The sequence below is a fragment of the Eschrichtius robustus genome, chromosome 10 (genome assembly GCF_028021215.1).
Source record: "Eschrichtius robustus isolate mEscRob2 chromosome 10, mEscRob2.pri, whole genome shotgun sequence".
NCBI classification, from domain to species: Eukaryota; Metazoa; Chordata; class Mammalia; order Artiodactyla; family Eschrichtiidae; genus Eschrichtius; species Eschrichtius robustus.
The window spans coordinates 9,976,613-9,997,500 of NC_090833.1; the positions used below are offsets into that span (position 1 = coordinate 9,976,613).

The window sequence follows — 20,888 nt, forward strand, 5'->3', positions numbered from 1 at the left end:
ATATAAGAGCTTTTATTTTTAATTCATCCTTTTAAATCCTCTAGGCAGATACCTCTTGTGTTTTAAACTTTGAACTCTTTCACTTGGGTGCCTTGGCCCGCTGAAGCCGTGTGTTCTTTAGGTCTTGTCTTTTTGGCCACTCCTCCTCCTGGGTCACAAGAACTGATGAGTGCAGGGCATATTTTGTAGAAACTGTTGTGCCAGTACCTTGTTCTTAGAGCCAGGGTGTACCTATGATTTGGATGGGCCTCTGGATTGTAGATCCCTCCTGGCAGTTCTAACCTAGACTTTCCCTTGCCTCATTAGCCCCAATAACAATCTTTTTTGCATATATGCTAATTCTTTTCCTTTAGCTTACAGACCATTATGTTCCTGGTATTAGCATTTGCAGTATGTGTTCATATGGTATGTATTGATACATTAAAAAGCTGGCTGTCTTATATATTTTCAAAGCTTCAATCTCAGCAAGAAGAGAAGACTTTTTAAAAAAGTACAAAATAGAATGCTATTAAAATATTTTCTAATTTTTTATCATGTTTCCTAGACTTTTTTTTTTTTTTCCTCCTTTGAAATAAATGTCTGCAGTCTGTCTTTTATATCTTCTTAGCACCTCCCTCTACCACCCTGGCATATAATACATGTCCTATCAATTTTCGTTGACTGACTCCTTTGCTACATAATATTTATGAAACCAATAATATTAATGATTATCACATTAACAGCAGCACCTACCTAGTGCTGTGGTAAGTACCTTATGTGCATTACCTCCAGTGCAATGGTCTTATAAGGTGTAGGTATCATTGCTGTCGTTAACAGACGAAACAGAAGGTCACAGAGACTTAACTTGCTAAAGTTACAAGGCTAGGAAGTGGTGGTGCAGTAGAGCCATGTTTTGTATCTAGCACTGTCTGCACCTAAAGGCCAATCTCTTTCTGCTAAACCATGTCATATAAAGTGGTTATTGCTTTCTCCTACTATAATTGTAAACCCAGGAGTGTTCAATGGGTATGATTTTCTTAATAATTGCTTCTAAATAACGACTGTTTAGAACGAGAAATCCTCTTCTTTCTCTTTTTCATGTCTCACTTCCGTGACTTCCTATAGTTCTTCTTGAATGTCTTTTTAGTTTTGCTTTGATACTTTAAAAATCTCTCCAGGCTGGCCTTTTCTGTTGATCTAGTTAATACTTCTCTCTGTTATATTTAACATAAACTGGAAAACCCTTATATCATTTATTTTGTCGACTTTCTTCAATATTTTTGTATGTCTTAATGTTTTTCCTATTTATCTCTCCTTAATGAATTCAGAGCCAGTTTAATAAGCCCATCTCTCCAGCTACCCTTTGTTTTGCCTTCTTCACTTCCATGTCTTAAAATGATCATAAATAAATAAATTAATAAATAGAGTAGAGCATCTCAAATGTATCTTCATTAACCCCTTTCACAATGTGAGAAGTAATTTCTTCAACCTAAATTTTGATGCATCTAATAAGTTTTGGTACTCCCCCGCCCACTCCTTAAAGTCTAATCCACTTTTACTTTTGTTCAGTGTTTCACAGAATGTGCTGGAGAAACAAATAGTCCCCTGTTGGCTTTCATTTTAACCACACCGTCCATTATGTATATCTGCTTCTCTCTCCCTCAGTTTCCTTCCCTTTATTTCTGTCTCAGAGATTTCAGTAGTTGACACTGTGATCTTATTTCTGGAAAAGCTCCTTAATGTGCCTGCCCATGCTTTGAGACGTTGACCTTGATTCTGGCCAGACCAGTAGCCTGCCTGGTGGTTAGTTACTCTTGATGGTTAGAGTGAACCTCGTCAATGCACAGAAGAATGCCTTTGAATTTTCTGTTAAGCTGGGTTCTATCATTACCCCAGACTGGCACTCTGGTTATCCTGAAATGTGTTAGAAAAGTGGAGTTCACAATCCACTAAACATCTACCTGGCAAATGGATCAGCTGTTCTATTTTCACACATCTCTCAAATACATACTCTCTTTTGGCAAGAAATGCCACCACCAAATCATTTTGATATTAATTGGGAATTTTGGCTAGGTAATCTTTCGTTCATTTCCTCATTCTTTTTCTGCTAATTACATTTTGTTAAAAATCCTTTCATCTGTTTTTTATCTTTGTTTTATTTCATTCCCCACTAGAAGAATCATCATTATGAATATGATGACCTCCCATGGAATGTTCTTTTTCCACAGTTACTCTATCTACATCCAGTTTATTCTTTAAGACACTGCCTAAATGCTTCCTTTTCATAGAGGAGTTAGAAGGGATCTTAGAAACCATTTGGTCCATACCTCGAAGTTTGTTTTTTTTTTTTTTTTAATAAATTTATTTTATTTATTTATTTTATTTTTGGCTGCATTGGGTCTTCATTGCTACACGCGGGCTCTCTCTAGTTGTGGCGAGCAGGGGCTACTCTTTGTTGTGGTGCATGGGCTTCTCATTGTGGTGGCTTCTCTTGTTGTGGAGCACGGGCTCTAGGTGTGCAGGCTTCAGTGGTTATGGCACATGGGCTCAGTAGTTGTGGCTCTTGGGTCTACAGCTCAGGCTCAGTAGTTGTGGTACATGGGCTTAGTTGCTCTGTGGCATGTGGGATCTTCCCAGACCAGGTCTCGAACCCGTGTCCCCTGCATTGACAGGCGGATTCTTAACCACTGTGCCACCAGGGAAGTCCCTCGAAGTTCTTTATGAACTTACTGACCCATATGCCACGAGACCACATGGTAAATGTAATACCTTATAGTAAGATTCTTTTAGTATTTCTGTAACTAAAACTACATGGATAAATGTGAAGACAATGTCATTGGAAGACAGCTTTGTCAGGAATAATCTCAAATCAAAGACTAGTATTTTTAATTTTATTGTTTTAAAATGGTGTTGGTATATTATTTACAAAATTAGTTATTATTCTTATTTATTGAGTCATTTAACAAGTATTTCTTCTACAACTTCTGTGTGCATAGTAATTCTGTGCTAGGTGATTTGGGGAATACATGATTCCTGTCCTTAAGAAGTTTGAAGTCTAATTGGAATTCAAGGCTATTTACATGTGAAGTTAAATAATAACTTAAAACAATAATGTAGTTTTTATCAGTTACTTATGAATATTCCTGAAGTTTTCTTAATATAACTTCTATTATTGGTTTCTTAAGACAACAGTTCCCAGATACAATGGCTGTATAAAAGTCAGAAATGCATCCAAAAGTGCATGTTATAATGACATTCTGTATACATTTCTAGGCCCTGTCTGTGTAATTCCTGATTCAGTAGGAAGAGGTTGGGGTCCACAAATCTCTATTTTTCAGAAGCTCACTGGGTGATTCTGATGGGTAACCAGCTGTGAGCACCACTGGATTATAATATGCCAGCCACTAACTTTACTTCATCTTCATGCAAGTAGAGCAAATTAGCTTTTAATATTTCTATATTATTGGTGAGAAAACTGGAGGACAGAGGTGCTAACTAACTTTCCCAAGTTACTTACTTACAAGTAGTGACAAAGTCAGAATTCTTCTCCTGGCCAATCTGATCCCAAACACTGTAGTCTCTCCACTGTGCTCCGTTCTCTCCCATACCATAGGCAGAAAGGAGCTGCTCCTGGAGCTTTGAATATTGAGGAGTCTTTGGGATTCCCTTGTACCTTTCTTTCTCTGTGTGTCAGCTACAGCCAGTGTTCAGGAAAGTTACCAAAGCTTCTATATTAAAAACTTTCAGTTGCAAATAATGAAAAGCAAGTGAAGTCAAAGTTGAAGAGTAGCTTGAAGTTGAGCAACTCAAGAAGTATAGCTGTGCCTTATGAATGGCTTAGAACCAGGAGGAAGGGCTCTGTGACCTTTTCCAATCTTATCTCTGCTTTTCTGTGACCATCTGCTCTCTCCTTCCTCCTCCCATTCTGCTCCCTATCCCCACAACTACTTTCTCTGCTTTTCTGATCCAGAGTTATTCATTCAACAAGTATTTATTTAGCTCCCACAGTATGCAAAGGCAGTTATGCACTATTATAGGCCTAGAAGGTAGAGCAGTGAACAAGACAAAGTCCCTCCCCTCGTGGAGGTTGTGGGGGAGAAAGGCAGTTAAACGAACATAGGAGGTCAGGTGTCAGAATGGGAGAAGTGGCATAGAAAACAATATCCCCCAACTAAGGTGGGTAGGGAATGCTAGGCATGGGATCTTGCTGTTTTATATAGGGTGATCAGGGAAGGTCGAATTAGGAAGGTGGTGGATGAGCAGGGATCTGAAGGAAGTGAAGGAGTGAGCCAGGCAGATACTGGGAGATGAGTGTTCTAAGATGAAGGAACAGCAAGTGCAAAGGTTCTGTGGCACTGATGTGCTCAAGGAATAGCAAGGAAGGATGCTTGTTGGTTAGAGTAGAGTAAGCAAGGGAAGGAGTGGGGTCAGAGAAGTAAGTAGTGGGAGACCTGATCATGCACAGTCCTATAAGGACCCTGGGTGAGGTGATTTGATCAGAGTACTGATATGATGTGTGACTTACGTTTTTTTTTTCCTAGCTTGAATTTCCTTTAAAACAACTATTTATTATAAAAATTTTCAAACACAAAAACAAAGAAAAAAAATTTTCAAACATATACAAAAGTAGAGAGAATGGTGTCATGAACCCCACGCGCCCATCACCCAACTTCAGCAGTTAGCAATATATGTTTCGTCTTGCGTCATTTAGACATTCACCTCCCCTCCCCTCCCAGATTATTTTTAAGCAAATCCTAGCTATCATATAATTGCATACCTAAATACTTTTGTGTTTGTTTATTTATTTATTATTTATTTTATTTTTGGCTGCATTGGGTCTTCGTTGCTGCGTGCAGGCTTTCTCTAGTTGCGGCGAGCGGTGGCTACTCTTCGTTGTGGTGCGTGGGCTTCTCATTGCAGCGGCTTCTCTTGTTGCGGAGTATGGGCTCTAGGCATGAGGACTTCAGTAGCTGTGGCACGCGGGCTCAGTAGTTGTAGCTCACGGGCTCTAGAGCACAGGCTTAGTAGTTGTGGTGCACGGGCTTAGTTGCAGCGCACAGGCTTAGTTGCTCCGCGGCATGTGGGATCTTCCCGGACTAGGGCTCAAACCTGTGTCCCTTGCATTGGCAGGCGGATTCTTAACCACTGTGCCACCAGGGAAGCCCTATGTGTTTTTTAACATGTAATAAAACTGCACTACCACTATCCTCCAAAAATTAGCAGGAATTCTTTACTATTATCAAATATTTTCCTGATTGTCTCAATTTTTTTTTCTTTCTCCCCCCTTCCCCCCATTTTGTTGGTTCAGGTCTAGATCTAAGGTCCACACCTTACTTTTGGGTAACATGTCTCATTTCCTTTTTAATCTATAGATTCTCTTTCACTTTTTATTCTTGTAATTTATTAGTTGAAGAAACTGGGTCATTTGTCCCATAGTATTTCCTACATTCTGGCTTTTGCTAATCATATCCCCATGGTCTCATTTAATATGTTCCTCTGTCCTCTTTATTTCCTATAAACTGGTGGTTAGATCTACAAAATTGCTCAGATTGAAGTTTGATTTTTGGTAAGAATACTGTGTACATGCTGATCTGTATTTCCTATTGCATCATTTTAGGAAACATGGAATGTCTTACTGTGTTTTTTGTGACAAGATTGATGGTGGAATCAGGCGTTATCCATCCATTATTAAATTACTCCCATCAGCTTTTCATCTGATAGTTTTAGTGGCCATTAATGAGCATCACCTAGATTCATTATTTCATTAAGAGGTGTGAAATAGTGATTTCTAATTTTATCAACTTGTTTTATATAAAGAACTTTCCCTAATCTGTTATTTGGCTATCCTCAGGTATAGTCCCTACAAGAACAGCAGGGTAAATGCTTGCTTCTTTACCTTTGTCAGTTGTTTTCAGAATGAAGAGTTTGTTCCCTAGCATCCCATGTAGATGACCAATGAGGGTTTTTTTCCCTTTGTATCATTATGCACTCATGGGTTTTTAAGCAAAATTTATATTTTTCACTTCATTGCAGTTATTCTTTTTTTATGCTGAACTTGTCCCTTTGTATAGTGAGTCCCTTCACATTTGCTACTAAGTTCTTTTGACACAATTCCAGTAATCTTTCATAGTTTCCTTGCTTTCTTGTATAACAAGATGTTGCAGGTTCATCTTGCACATTTTCTTCCCCAAATCTGGAATCAGCTGTTTTTCCAGGGAGTCTTGATTCTTTTTAGTGGTAAATGGCATTAAGAGACCACAACTGAGCTCTAGGGGTGCTCACTGGATTGATTTTTGTTTTCCTTGTAGGCCTTTTCAGGGAGTAGAGCTCAGAAAAAAATAATTTTTACTTTTGATTTTATGTTTATGTATCCTTTCTCATGCTGAAAATCTTGGTTCCAGAATAGAAATACCAATGTTATTATTAACATTATGATTAGTGAAAACAGTTTAAGATTTTTTTTTTTGTCTTTTTGTTATGTTCCGTTAGGGAATGTACAGTCAAATTGCTATGTGATAAAGTTACTTAAAATAATTCCTCTCTTTGTAGTTAAACTGCCAACTAAATATTATACTTAAGTTCATTTTTCATTTTGCTTTTATTTTTAAAGGTTGCACTTTTTCTTTATTAATTACACAAAACATTTACATGGTTGTAAAGTTAGATACATAAAACAAGGTAAACCAGAGAAATCTAGCCTCATTCCTTGTCTTCTACTCTTTTAGATAGGCATTTTAAAAAAGGTTTTGGCTTTTCTGTCCACTTACAAATATATATAAGCATATTTACATTCATATCCCCCTCTTTTTAAATTAAAGATAGCATAATACACACTATTTTATGCAACCCATTTTTCATTTAGCAACACATCCTGAGAATTACTCTGGAGCAATACATAGAGATAGGTTTCATGATGTGGTTGTACCATAGGTTAGCCAACCAGTCCCTTGTTGAGGGATATTTGATAGTTTTCAGGCTTTTGCTGTTGCAAATGGGACTGCAGTGGAAAGCGTCATGCATATTAGTTTTGTTTTGTTTTGTTTTTTTGCCAGTGTCTCTAGGATCAGAATCCTGAAAGTGGTATTTATTGTTGGGCCAAGGGGTAAATATGTGGTTTTCTTTGACATTGTTACATTCCCCTTTATTGAGATTTTGCTGTTTTGCATTCCCTCTAGTAATGTGTCGAGTGTCTATTTCCTGATAGAAGTGGAATGGTATCATAGTATAGTTTTTTGTTTTTTTTTTAATATATGTATTTATTTATTTATGGCTGTGTTGGGTCTTTGTTGCTGCACGTGGGCTTTCTCTAGTTGCGGTGAGCCGGGGCTACTCTTCGTTGCGGTGTGCGGGCTTCTCATTGCGGTGGCTTCTCCTGTTGTGGAGCCCGGGCTCTAGGTGCGCGGGCTTCAGTAGTTGTGGCACATGGGCTCAATAGTTGTGGCTCACAGTCTCTAGAGCGCAGGCTCAGTTGTTGTGGCACACAGGCTTAGTTGCTCCGCAGCATGTGGGATCTTCCCGGACCAGGGCTTGAACCTGTGTCCCCTGCATTGGCAGGCAGATTCTTAACCACTGCACCACCAGGGAAGTCCCTCGTAGTATAGTTTTAATTTGCATATTTCTTATTATGAATGTGGTTGAACATCTTTCCATTTGTTTAAGAGCTATTTGAATTTCTTTTTCTGTGGATATTATATATTTCTTGTCCATTTTTCTATTGGGTTGTTGGTCAGTATCTTCTCTACTTTGAGGATCTTTATATATTAGGAAGTTTTTATTTTTATGTCATCAGATTTATCAATTTTCTTCTTATTCTGAAGTTTATAACTTTATTTTTCTTTTTTAAAATTTAAAAAAATTTTGGCTGCACCACGCGGCATGCGGGAGCTTAGTTTCCTGACCAGGGGTTGAACCCGCGCCCCCTGCAGTGGAAGTGTGGAGTCTTAACCAATGTATCACCAGGGAAGTCCCTATAACTTGTATTGTAAAAGACTCATTGGCTGCTGTGTTGGGAAGAGACAGTGGTCTGGGTTGGGGTGGGGGAGGCAAGGGTGGAAACGACCAGTTTGAAGGTGGTGGTAATAATCCAGCTTTGGTAGCTATAGGTGGTTCTGGATATCTTCTTAAGTTTCTGTTGATGGATAGGATGTGCGAGAAAGAGAAAAGTGGAATGACACCCAAGTTTTTTGCCTAGCAGAATTGAGTTGCCATTAAATGAGAAGAAAATTGTGGGAGGGGCGGGTTTGTGGGGAAGATCAGGAGTTTGGTTACGGACATGTAAAGTTTGAGATACCTATTGGACATCCAAGTGGAGATGCGAAATATGAAGTTGAATCTATAATTTTAGGAATAATCATTTAGAAGTTATCAGCATACAGAGGATATTTATTTATTTAGGTTTTCCCTTATTTATTTTTTTACCGAGGTATGCTGTACATATATGGAAATGTATAGGTATTAAATGTACAGTTTGATGACTTTCGCCAAACATACACCTGTGTAACTAGCATTCCAGTCAAGTGTACAGCATTTCTGTACCCCAGAAAAAGTTCCCTCGTGCCTCTTTCTAGTTAGTCTCCTCCCCAAAGGCAATCATTGTTCTGATTTGTATCGCTGCAATTTAGTTTTGCCTCTTGTAAAATGGTATTTACCTATTTATTTTATTTTATTGGCCCTGCCATGCAGCTTGCAGGATCTTAGTTCCTCAACCAGGGATCGAACCCTGGCCCCCGGCAGTGAAAGCCCGGATTCCTAACCACTGGACCACCGGGGAATTCCCTGAAGTGGTATATAAAATCATAAGACTGGATGAGATCACTGAGGGAGTGAATGTAGATAAAGAAAAGGCCCAAACACTATGCCTTGGGGAATGCCAAAGATTTGAGGGAAAAAGGAAGAAGAATCAGCAAGGAGACTGAGGGGGAGTAGCCTGGACAGCAAGTGAAGAAAAGGATTCCAAAAAGGAAGGAGTGAAATGTCAAATGCTACCAAGAGGTCTTGTAAGATGAGGATTAAAAATTGACCAGTAGGGCTTCCCTGGTGGCACAGTGGTTGAGAATCTGCCTGCCAATGCGGGGGACACGGGTTCGAGCCCTGGTCTGGGAAGATCCCACATGCCGTGGCGCGACTAGGCCCGTGAGCCACAATTGCTGAGCCTGCGCGTCTGGAGCCTGTGCTCCGCAACAAGAGAGGCCGCGATAGTGAGAGGCCCGCGCACCACGATGAAGAGTGGCCCCCACTTGCCGCAACTAGAGAAAGCCCTCGCACAGAAACGAAGACCCAACACAGCCATAAATAAATAAAATTAAAACAAAACAAAACAAACAAACAAAAAAAATTGACCAGTAGATTTAGCAACAGGGGAACCATTGGTGACTTCATTGAAAGCTGCTTTGATGAAGTGGTGGAGCCTGAATGCCTGATTGGAGTGGGTTTGTGTGAATGGGAGGAGAAAAATTAGACAGCAAGAATATAGACAACCATTTTGAGGAGCAGAAAAATAGGGTAGTAACTGGGCGGGACTATGGAAGTACAGGAGAATTTTTTTTTTTTTAATGAGTAGTATTTCAGTATCTATATGCTGATGAGACTAACCCAATAAGAGGGAAAAATTGAACATGGAAGCGAGATGGAAGAGAATTGCTTGATTGACGCCCTTGAGTCGGCAAGAGTGGATGGAATCTAGTGCACAAAGGAGGGGCTGATCTGATAGGGGCATAGGCAGTTCATCCATGTTGTGATGGGAGGGAAGGCGGGAGGAAGTGCAGGTGAGAGCATGCAAAAGTTCTCTTTTGGTTGTTTCTGTTTCTCCGTGATGTAGGAAGCAAAAGAGGAAGTGGGAAAATGTCACAGGCTGAGGAGAGAGGTCTAAGTGTGAATTAGTCTGAGAATGGAAGAGTTAATATATCATCACTTCACACTTAACCCTACTGATAACAGTAGAATGACTTGGATAAGTGACTTATGTTTGCTACACCTCAGTTTCTTCATGGAGCTGTTGGTAACCTGTCTTTCAGGATCATTGTGAGGACAGGGAGAGAAGACACCTGGCATTGTTCCTGGCCCCTAGTAGGTTTTTTGTTTTTGCTTTTTCCTAGTAGGTATTTAATAAAGGATTATTCTTTTCCAAAGTGTAGCAATAAAATTATTGATAGAGTACAGGTAGAATAGTACTTCCAATATTTAAAATACCACTTTAATAGTAATCTAAAACTTTTTCAAATGTGCATTGATCTGTTGGTATTAATGTATAATTAACATATTAATCTGTTGATTACATGTACTTATATATTCAGAATCTAGATTGGATAGTCAAGTGCCACATTTTAAAAAAGAATTAGATCCTTTTCTCCTGGTTTGCCCCTTAAATCTATAAGGACTCATTTGATAAAGTTCCCCCACTGGTTTGTTGAAAGTAATTTTGTTACCTTTTTAAAAAGTTCCAAGTGACTATTTCACAGTTATGTTTGATCTCAGTTCAAGGTGGCTATGCTCAAGAATGGAATGGGTTGAACTTATTTATTGCACATTTTAAGATCTAAGATTGATTCATTTAAAGTGTAAAGTATGGAAATTTTCTAACATCACAAAATATAAAGTATAATGAACCCCCATGTACTTGTCATCCAGCTATCACCTTAAATGACATTCAGATTAATATAGAGGATGAAATGATCTTTGAGAAGATATGGAACTAACTTGTCTTGGTTCACTAATGAATAAGTGCTGAAGGTTTTGATTTAATAACTTAATCTGAATTCCTTCAATCATTATTTTATTCATTGATTCATGCAACAAAATTTATTGAAGGTCTACTTTGTTCATTAGTGCCTAATGGCTAAGAGCCATGGCTGGGTGCAAATCTGAGCCCTGCTACTTACTGGCTGTGTGGCCTAGGGCTAATCAAAATATTCTACGCTTCAGTTTCCAGTTGACAGAATTGAGATAATGCAAATATCTACCTCGTAAGCTTGTTATGAGGATTAGATGAGATACATTGGTTTGCTCAGTAAATGTTAGCTATTATTATTAAAAATACTCTTTCTCCTTTTCCTCCTCCTCATCTTTGTCATCCAGATTGTGTGCTAGGTGTCATTGGAAAGTGTGAGGATTAAGAGGTGGACCTTGACCTTGAAGAACTAGAACTTCAAAATCACATATTAGAGCCAGGAGAGATCTTCAAGATAATCTGGTTTGACAAGTCCAGAGAGGTTTAGTGAATGGTCCAGTATCACACATCTATCTGTTAGTGGCAAAGCCAGGCTGAATCTCAGGTCTCACAGCTGTGAGTGCTCTTACAAAATGGCTGTTCTGTTGGCTTGTCTGACCTCTGCCCCCTTCCTTAAACCCTAGTCTTTCTAAGTTGACAAACCTGACCTATGTGTTTTTCAGTGCTCTGCTCTTTCAGTGCACGGACATATATGTGAGACTTTTTGCACATACCTGACCTAAACATGTCTTGGACACTCCCTCCTTAAGATTCCAAGGAAGACTTTTTAGGGAAGGTGGACAGGCTATCTCTGTGTTGTAATCACAAAGATGTTTTTATCTTCCTCTTGTATCACAGCCCAGGAGTTAAAGTCACTATTTGAAAAAAAGTCGCTCAAAGAGAAACCTCCACATTCTGGAAAGCAGTCAATATTATCTGTACGCCTGGAGCAGTGTCCCCTGCAGCTGAATAACCCCTTTAACGAGTATTCCAAATTTGATGGCAAGGTAAGTACACGTGAAGCTATCCCTGTAGGTAAAACCTCCGTTGGATGGAATTATTGTTGGTTATCGTTCTTATTCTTATTAGATTTAGAGTTAGGGTTTCAAAAGGGACGCAGTAAATATAGAATGTCACTCACATTTCCTACGACCGAGGGTGTAAAAACGTCTGGATTTGGGCGTAGTGTGGTTTCCACAGTAATATGTTTGGGACAGTCTGGAGAGAGAGAGAGAGAGAGAGAGAGAGGAGAGAGAGAGAGAGAGAGAGAGAGAGAGAGAGGGAGAGAGAGGGAGAGAGAGAGAGAGGGAGAGGGAGAGAGAGGGAGAGAGAGAGAGAGAGAGAGAGTGAGTGTGTGTGTGTGTGTGTGTGTGTGTGTGTGTGTGTGTGTGTGTGTGTTCGTTCCTGTTTTATCTCCTAAGTGTTTCTCTACTAAGGTTTGGGTTAGTTGGGCTGTGATTAATCAAGGTCTGACTGTTTGGAAAGCCTTGAAAGTGGTTCTGGGAGATGGTTTGGGTTGTCTTGTCTGATTCTTGATTATAACTCCAGAAATTGTAGAGGTGAGAGCTTCATTTCAGAATTCTAAGACATTGCCTTGCATGTCAGTGTTTTACTGAATCTTGTTTGACACTTGCTATGCAGGATGACTTAATTTTTTCCTGTTTGTTCTGACAGTTGCTAAATTAAAGTGTGTTTGTTTTCCTTTTAGAAAAATGGCCACTATTTTAGGTGGAATATAGTTCTATCAATACATGCAGGACCCTCTCTTCCCCATTCCCTGCCATTCTTTGTCTCTGTGCTGAGCTGAGCTGGGTTTCTTTCAGGACGGTAGCAGTTGATTTTTATATTTATTGCCATCATGTTTGCTGTCTGGCAGTGGTGTGGGCGTGCTGAGTGATAGCTTGTTGCCTGGAGGGACTGTGTACAATTTGTCTTATTTCAACACCATTGCAATTAATAAACATACAGCTCTTTGCTTATGTTTGCACTTTTTATAATCAAGTCCTGGTTATATGCTGTTTCTGTCAGTTGTCATCTTTGAGCAAGGAGATGTTTTTTCTTTGAAACACTTTCACCTCATACAATTCAGCATGTTTCCATTGGTTTAAGTAAGCATATATGGACATTGGCACATGAGGTTATTGATGTTGGCGGGGAAGGAGAACAAAAACTAGAAACAAAATGCATAAATAGCATAAAATCCTAATATGCTCAGGAGTGTTCTCCAAAAAACATAAGAAAGTACTGCCAGTAAATTAGAGATTGTATCCTGTGAAGAGCTGCTCTTCAGCCTGCCCCTGCCACCTTCTCCTGCTTCTTCTTGTGGAATGCAGCAAAGAGGAGGAAGGGTCCCCCTAGGGGACAGGAACGTCAGCCTCTGGAAACTAGTGAGTTGGACTGTAGGGGATTTTTTTCTTAACTACTACAATCGATTCATTTAGATATGTGAGATGTTATTATTGGGATTAGGTTACATGGCTAGAATTTATTTGCTTCCATTGCCTATCATCTCATTGTTTGAGGATGCAATTAATTGTTGGAGTGTTGGAGTAATTAGTATTTGATAATGCTGTGATGCCAACAAAGTAGCACAGATCTTTTAAAATACTATATTCTAGAATTTTCATTATACTATTAGATTCTATTATAAATTACTTAGGATTTGGATTTGTTAGAAGGTTGTGAACTCTGCTTGTTATATATACCTAACTTGAAATTAAAAAATAAAATAAAGAAGCCATTTCCTCAGTCACAAAGGAATTATTTTTGCTAGATATGTGTTTACACTTACGACTCTCGATGTTTTTGTCATATCAAGTCTATTTGTAATCAGCAAAGGATGTGAGCATGGCCCAGTCACCATTGCACAATTGATTAAGAAAGATTTATATATCGATAAGTCTATCTTGTGACGCAGTGCTATTTTTTTTATTATCCTACATATTACCATTGCTAAAACACAGTTAAACCCTTGTTCTCATCTATTATTTAATATTGATGCATTTGGCAGATGTGTAATGAAAGTGGCTAATATTTGAAGGATATTGTATTGTACATATTAAATTAGTCTATCTTTGTGAAATGCATCAATATGATATTCAATGACATCTCAATGATTAATAGAGAATTATACTTGAGTCAAGTCTTTTCGTAACCTAGAAATTAAAATGACTATTCAAATAACACCTCAAAATGATGAAATTAGCATTTTGTGATTGCATAATAATGGGATTGTAGTAGTTATAACAGCACCATGGCTGCCTCGAGAGTTAAGATCATGTCAACCCCTTGATAATAAAGCCTTCTCTGTGAGAGTCGACTTTAATAATTTCCAGATTGATTCTTCCCATAAATCATTTGACGTTCAGCACTAAATTTTTGTTACTGTTGTAACTTAGAATTATTTTATTTTTATTCAGCTCATATTTAAGAAGTGAAATGAGTGTCCTGTTTTAATGATTCACCATCTTGTCATTGAACTCCCTGTTTCTTGCCTCAAATGTAAGAGTTTCTCATGTGTTTTGATAGTCCCCCCCCCCCTTTTTTTTGCAAAGGTTTGTTAAAGCCACTAAAATATGTGGTTCTTTCCGCTACAAATATTCACAATGCTTTTCTTGGGAATAACGCTTGCCTTATTTACATAATTAACTGAGTTGCTTAGGTCTCTTGGGCAAATGGTACATAATTGGGGAGAGAAGGGGACAGGGAAGAGCTTGGGGTCTAATTAAATATGCTAAAAAACTACTTAATTATCTATTTCCTCAAGAGACTAACTGCTGTGAAATCCTCCTTATGATTAAACTAGTATTGGATTTGAAAAAAGGGTTTTGTTTTTGGTGTGGCTTTACAGTTACATTGTAAGTAAGCAGGCATCTTTAAGGATCTGTGCAAACTGAATTGTTGGTTTTAGTGATTCTAAGGGTAAACATCTCTTAGTTATTGTACTAAATTGAAGTGAATACTTTCAAATAGTTTTTGGTTCCTGTAGCTGGTTAATAATTTGATTTTTTAAAAACTGTGGTTGGTTAATAATTTCTTGAAGGCATGTAGAGAGGGAAAGGCCGTACTTAGGTATATACTTTATTGTAATTTTTACAGTTTTTTGATCAGGTTTATTACTACGTTTATATTATCTTTTTGGCAAATTGGCAGTGCTATCCGTGACTGTTTTAGATTCATAGGTTATTAATAACTCTGTTTACTGATCATTTGAAAAAAGACCAGGACAGATTGCAAGTGGTTTTAGGGAATGCTTAGCCAGACAAGGCAAAACAAGGCTCAGCCATCTGCCTAAATTCTTTGGGGTTGTTAAAAACAGGACCTCTGAATAGCTTCATTAACAAAACCAACCTCTGTTTTAGAGGTGAGACAATAGGAAAATTCTTGTGCCCGTCCCTCTGATCTCACTGAAAGTGGGAAATGTTGGGTATGACAGGGAGTTGCTCTGAAGTGATGAAGGGGTGACAGGCAGTAAAACATTCAGCACTGATTTAAGTGCCTCTGAATATGTGGATTTCTGCCCTGTCTCTCCACCTTTTTCAAAAGAGATCTTATTTTGAAAAGTATCTAGCCCCTTTCCCATGCCTTATCACTTGAGAAGCTTTAGCTAGTACATCGTCATCACTATTTTGGTTAAACTGAGTTTACAAATATTATCATCATCAGTAGACCCTTAGAAGTTCAGATACCCATCTCCTGTCAGTACAGTTACTGACAAAGAAATGGTACTGATTATCAGTTGTGTCACCTCAGTCAGGTTTTTCACCTCACTGAACCTCAGTTTCTTTACCTGTGCAAAGAAATTGAGTTCCTTCCTAACAAAGCTGATGAGACCATCAAATAGGATAAAGCACCTAGCACGGGGAGAGGCAGTGTAATTTAGTTAGTAAGCAGATCTATTATGTAGTAAGGTCTGAGTTTAAATCCTAATTCCACCACTTAGTGGTATGACTTCAGGCTAGTTACTTAACCTCATGAAGCTGCAGTCCTTGTATGTGGAATGAGATGGTGGTAGTGTGTCTTCCTGGTGAGTATTGAGATATAGCACATAGGAAGCGCTCAGCAAATACCCCACTTCTGCCTCTTTCCCTCTCTGTAAAGGGTGAGGCCAGTGATGCTGTCTCTCCTTTGTACTTCATTAGATTGTTGACAGGATTGAGTGAGAGGAAATGTGTTCTTAAAACTAGGAGTTTAGCATCGTTACACAAGATGTACAGCAGACTGGCTGAAGGTGGTCTGCTTGTAGAAGTCCAGGGAGTCAGTCCAGTGGGGTTTTGACCTTTAACTTGAAATAGGAAGATTAAGACAAGTAATTACTTCCTTTTTTTTTTTTTTTTTTTTTTTTTGCAATGGCTATTTTTTTAAACATCAGGTGAGAGGGTAGTTTGATATTAGTAATTGCTTGGCAGTTTAGTAAAATGTTAAATATTTTACTTATTTGACTTAGCTAAATTATACTCTAAATATAAAGAGCATGTTTGCCTTGACAAGTGCTTTAAAAAGCAGAACCAGTGCTAGTTCATACAGACAACTGTGACTTTGATTGTGTTAACTTGCTAGAAAGTAACCATTTCTCTGTTAGAAACTGTTTTAACAGGGAAGCTGCAGAGAGCATGGGGGAAGGGATAATTCATGAGTGCTAATTGCTTGGCTGTTAATTTTCATAAGTGTTGATAGAAGCAGTTCCTTAAATTAAACTTTGTTTAAAATGTATCAGGGGAAATATTCCACAGTGTCGAGCCTGAAGTGAAAATTAATATGAATGCTGTGGCAATTAACACATACTGGTTAATAGCTTTTAGCAGCATTTTGGGATGATAGTCCTTAAATACATTTTTGCATGCTGCTCTTGTTTCAGCATTGTTCCAGTCTATGTCTGGATAATTATGAACAAATGTTTTCTATAATCATTGGCATTAAATAGCTCTCTTCAAAGGAAGTCACTTAAAACTTTGCAGAAAGCGTGAAGCCACTGAGAAATGTTGCTAACTCAGAAAAGGTCAGCGAATTGCCTTTAGAAGAAAATGCTCCTCATCTGAAGTTGGAATATTTGCTATTATCGTGGGAATGGTCCCCTCTAATAAGTTAAGCTACTTTAGTTTTAGGATCTCTTTCCGAAAAATTACAACCTAGACTTCTTAGTGCTGGTTGTGTTTCCAGACAGCAGCTTTTGCTTATTGCTGCCTGAGCTGAGGCATGGCCTTGAGCCTAAGGACGTTCTGGCCTTTGACCTTGCTTCTTTTCTCTGACCAACACCCTCCCCCCCCCTCCCCGCCAGCCACCCCTGTCCTCCCCCACCAGAGGAGGTGGCTGAGATTGCAGTTGGCTGCATTGGTCTCAGAGAGAGAGAGAGAGAGGGAGAGGAGAAAGAGGGAATATCTAAGGTAACTCTGTATTTTGAATTAGGAGCTGTTTGTCTCACTTTTCCATTGGCTTCATTTTACATACCTTTTTCAGTAAAGGAGAGTAAAGTCCCAACATCATTTCAGCAGTTACTCTCTTGGCAACTTACCTCTGTGACTGTATTTTGTTAGTCTTCCTTTTTATAGACCAGTTTTTATTAGTCTGTTCTAGTTCTAAAGCACGATATTAGATATTTACTACCTTTTTACACACCGTGGTATACCAATAAAAGGACCAAATTCATTAATTTAAAAATGTGTTTAAAAATTTTTTTTTTTTAAATAAATGTATGTATTTATTTATTTTTGGCTGCGTTGGGTCTTCGTTGCTGCGCACGGGCTTTCTCTAGTTGCAGTTAGTGGGGGCTACTCTTCATTGCGGTGCGCAGGCTTCTCATTGCGGTGGCTTCTCTTGTTGTGGAGCACGGGCTCTAGAGCGCAGGCTTCAGTAGTTGTGGCTTGCAGGCTCTAGAGCGCAGACTCAGTAGTTGTGGCGCACCGGCTTAGTTGCTCTGCGGCATGTGGGATCTTCCTGGACCAGGGCTCGAGCCCGTATCCCCTGCATTGGCAGGCGGATTCTTAACCACTGCGCCACCAGGGAAGCCCTAAAAATGGATTTTACTGAGATTATTTCCCCCTTACCGTTATACTAAGGCAGTGCTCTTCCTGTTGCTCGACATTATACTGAAAATCCTGAGGGCCAACTTTGGGATTTTTGCCTGGGTGGTATTCAAAATGAATTAAGTAGGAATCTTACAACAAAAAGAAAGCATTTTCAAAAAAAAAAGCATTTTCAGCATCCTATTCTGAAGTTAAATTCTCAAGGCTTAGCTCTTAAAACTAGCTTATTCCACTTTGAGCTCTTTCTGTCCAGGCCTCATTTCTGCAGTTTGTTCTGAGCCCTGCCAGTCTGTGGAGGCTTCCTGTGATTGTGGAGCCGTCTTCTAGAAACTCCCATCAGAGGTAGAATTCACCATCAACTCAGAGGCTTTTCAAAGGAAGGCAGAATTTTGCGGTGGGAAGAACATGTTTGTCAGGCTTGGGTTAGAATTCTAACTTTGCCATTTACTAGCTGTGTGATACTGGGCAAATCACTTTGCCTCTTTAAGCCTGTTTTCATATCTATAAAATGAGGTTAATGATACTTATCAGAAAATGTTGTTGTGAGTATTTAATGAAAATTATAAATGCATACATAGCAAAGTGCCTGGTATATGGTCAGTGCTGAGAGATGTATTCATTTCCTTTTACCACATTGCCATTCATTTACTTCCTATTTAGTGAGGGTCTACTATGTACCAGGCACTGTTAAGTAAAATCTGGATACAGTAGTGAGCAAAAACAGATCTGGTTTCTGACCTCATGAAGCTTCCTCTCTTGGCAGGAGGATAGATGTTATGTAAATAATCACCAAAGTGTAAAATTGCAGTCATAGTATATATAATCAAAGCCAATTAATTACCAAGTTCCAGGAGAGATACTTGGGGCTTTGAGAGAGTTATCGTAAGGGCATCTGACCTAGTCTGGGGCGGGGTCAGAAATGGTTATCCTTGTGAAGGTGCCTCTTGACCTGAGAGCTGAAGGCTAAGAACTAGCTAGGTGTGAAGTGTGAGGAGAAAGAAGATACAGAGGATCTGAGGCAAGGGGGAGCTTGGAAATTTGGGGGAACTGGAAGAAAAGGCTGTGTAACTGGAGACCCAAGGGTGAGGTAGATTGTGGTGCAAGGTGAAGCTGCAGGGGCAGACCACAAGTGGCTGGTAGAAGTGTCCTCTGTAATCTAAGAGTATGGGAAAGCCTTGAACAAGTTTAATGAGGAGGGAAGGTAATCAGGTTTGTATTTTGAAAAGAGCGCTGAAGCTCTGCTGAAGGGAATACACTTGAGAAGGGTTTGTGAGGCTAGAGAGACCAATCAAGAAACTTTTTGCAGTGGTCCAGGTAAGAAAGATGATAACTTGGGCTTACTTATTGGAAATGGAGAAGGAGTAGATGAATGCAAGAGATATTTAGTTGGTAAAAGTGATAGGACTTGATGATGGATTGATTATATGGCAGGGAACGGGGGAGAAAGGAGTTTCAAGGATGATTTCTAGATCAGATTCTGGCTTGAGGAACTGAATAGACGGTGATACCATCCCTGAATTAGGAAGCACTGAAAGAGGGCCGAGGATGAGGCAGAAGTTACCATCTTGAGCTGGTTTGGGCCTACTGATGACAGATCATAGCCTGTTACCATGTCCTTGAAGACACTACACATATTCTTTTTTGGAGGGGGTAGGGTGCACCCTGTTTGTTTGGTTTGTATTTGGGGCGTCTGAGGCGCTTCATAGCCACCTTTGGAACTTTGGCTAAGGAATCGCCCTAGAAGTGGGTCACCTCTTCTCTGAGACAGGGCTATACTCTCAGATGCCTGAGATGAGCTATACTCTCAGCTCATCAGGCCATTAAGAGGAGAAAATGAGAGAGTAATTTTAAATGAGGCAGATGTCAGGTGTCATTTCAGAAAATATATTGATTGTAATTCTTGGACGTTAGGGGAATAAGAGGTAAAACGTGGACATATTTTTGTTATAACGAGATTACTGTTGTGGTACTACCCTCTTCCTGGCTAATTAATTACAAGATTAGCAGACGAAATCTGGTTGGAATGAATATCAAACACTGAGTCCCCAGGGAAAGCATGGGAGACAATCTGTTTTATAGGTGTGGTGGGGACTGGGGATGGTGGGATTTTATACTGAGCTTTCTCATCTGGGGCACCTCGCTCTGCATAATTTGCAATGGAGAGATTATCTGGTCGCTCAAAGTACTAGGCCCTGATTTTATTATCTTGAAAACAGCTATCCAGAAATATCAAATGACAGCTTAGGGTCACCCAGCTGGGCATAGAATCTAGGTGTTCTAATCCTTAGAGATTTTAATTTTCATTCTTAATGGCATTCTTATTTACAAAATGGAAACCTGAGTTCAAGTACTAGAAGACCATGTGGTGGAAAGAACACAGACATGAAAGATGTTTTAGCCCTGGCCATACTATGGAGTCTGGGACAGGGCACCTCCCATCTCTCTGACAGAGCCTCAGTTTCTGCATGTTTAGAAGGAGGAACTTGACTTAGGTGATCTCTTGGATTCCTTTTGGCTTTAAGATTCCATAGTTTTGTGATAGAGAGGTAATTGACATCAGTGACGTGTAGAAGGTTATAGATGGGAAAACTTGAACTCTTGAAGAATTGATCTTCTACATATATGTTGCTACTTTCCTCTTTTAATTGATCATAACAAAACTGTGATGGAGGGAGCATTATCTCCATTTTACAGATGAGGAAACTGAGGCTCAGAAAGAGAAAGTGACTTCCTCAAGGAGATCCCACTAGTATTTGGCAGAGCTGGTATTCAACTCCTTATTCCATTACCACAGCTTTCTTTCTTAGACTGTTTTACAGTCATCATTATGCAGTAAACAAAATATTATTAAGAATTGAAATTTTTCAAAATTTAAAAACAAAATAATTTTCCCTTTACCAGTGAACTTGAAATCTGACAGACTGGTTTAGCTCTTATTATCAATTGTGTCTGTTGGGTGAGTTACTGCATTTTGTAAGCCTCAATTTTCTTACATGTAATAAAGAAATGATGAGATATAGGGGCTGGGGAAGAGGAATGCTTTACACACCAAATCTAGTGTATGTCCCACAAATGCTTTTTTCTTTCCACTGATCTTCCTGGTATGCAGAGTGGATTCATTCATCCGTCCATCCATCCATCCAACAAATTATTTACTAAGTGCCCACATTGTACTGGTTCAT

The 20,888-nt window shown here is 39.1% G+C and overlaps 1 protein-coding gene across 4 annotated transcripts in view; it reads left to right on the forward strand.

Annotated features, from left to right (window-relative positions):
- MAPKAP1 (MAPK associated protein 1) overlaps positions 1–20,888 on the forward strand; it is a 235,563-nt gene that overhangs the window by 33,523 nt on the left and 181,152 nt on the right. For 3 of the 4 annotated variants that reach the window (XM_068552244.1, XM_068552245.1, XM_068552246.1), the window contains one exon: positions 11,543–11,691. The exons of the other annotated variant lie outside the window; for it this stretch is intronic. In XM_068552244.1, coding sequence (XP_068408345.1) covers positions 11,543–11,691 — 149 coding nt within the window. The remainder of the gene's footprint in view (positions 1–11,542; positions 11,692–20,888) is intronic. 4 annotated transcript variants of the gene reach the window in all.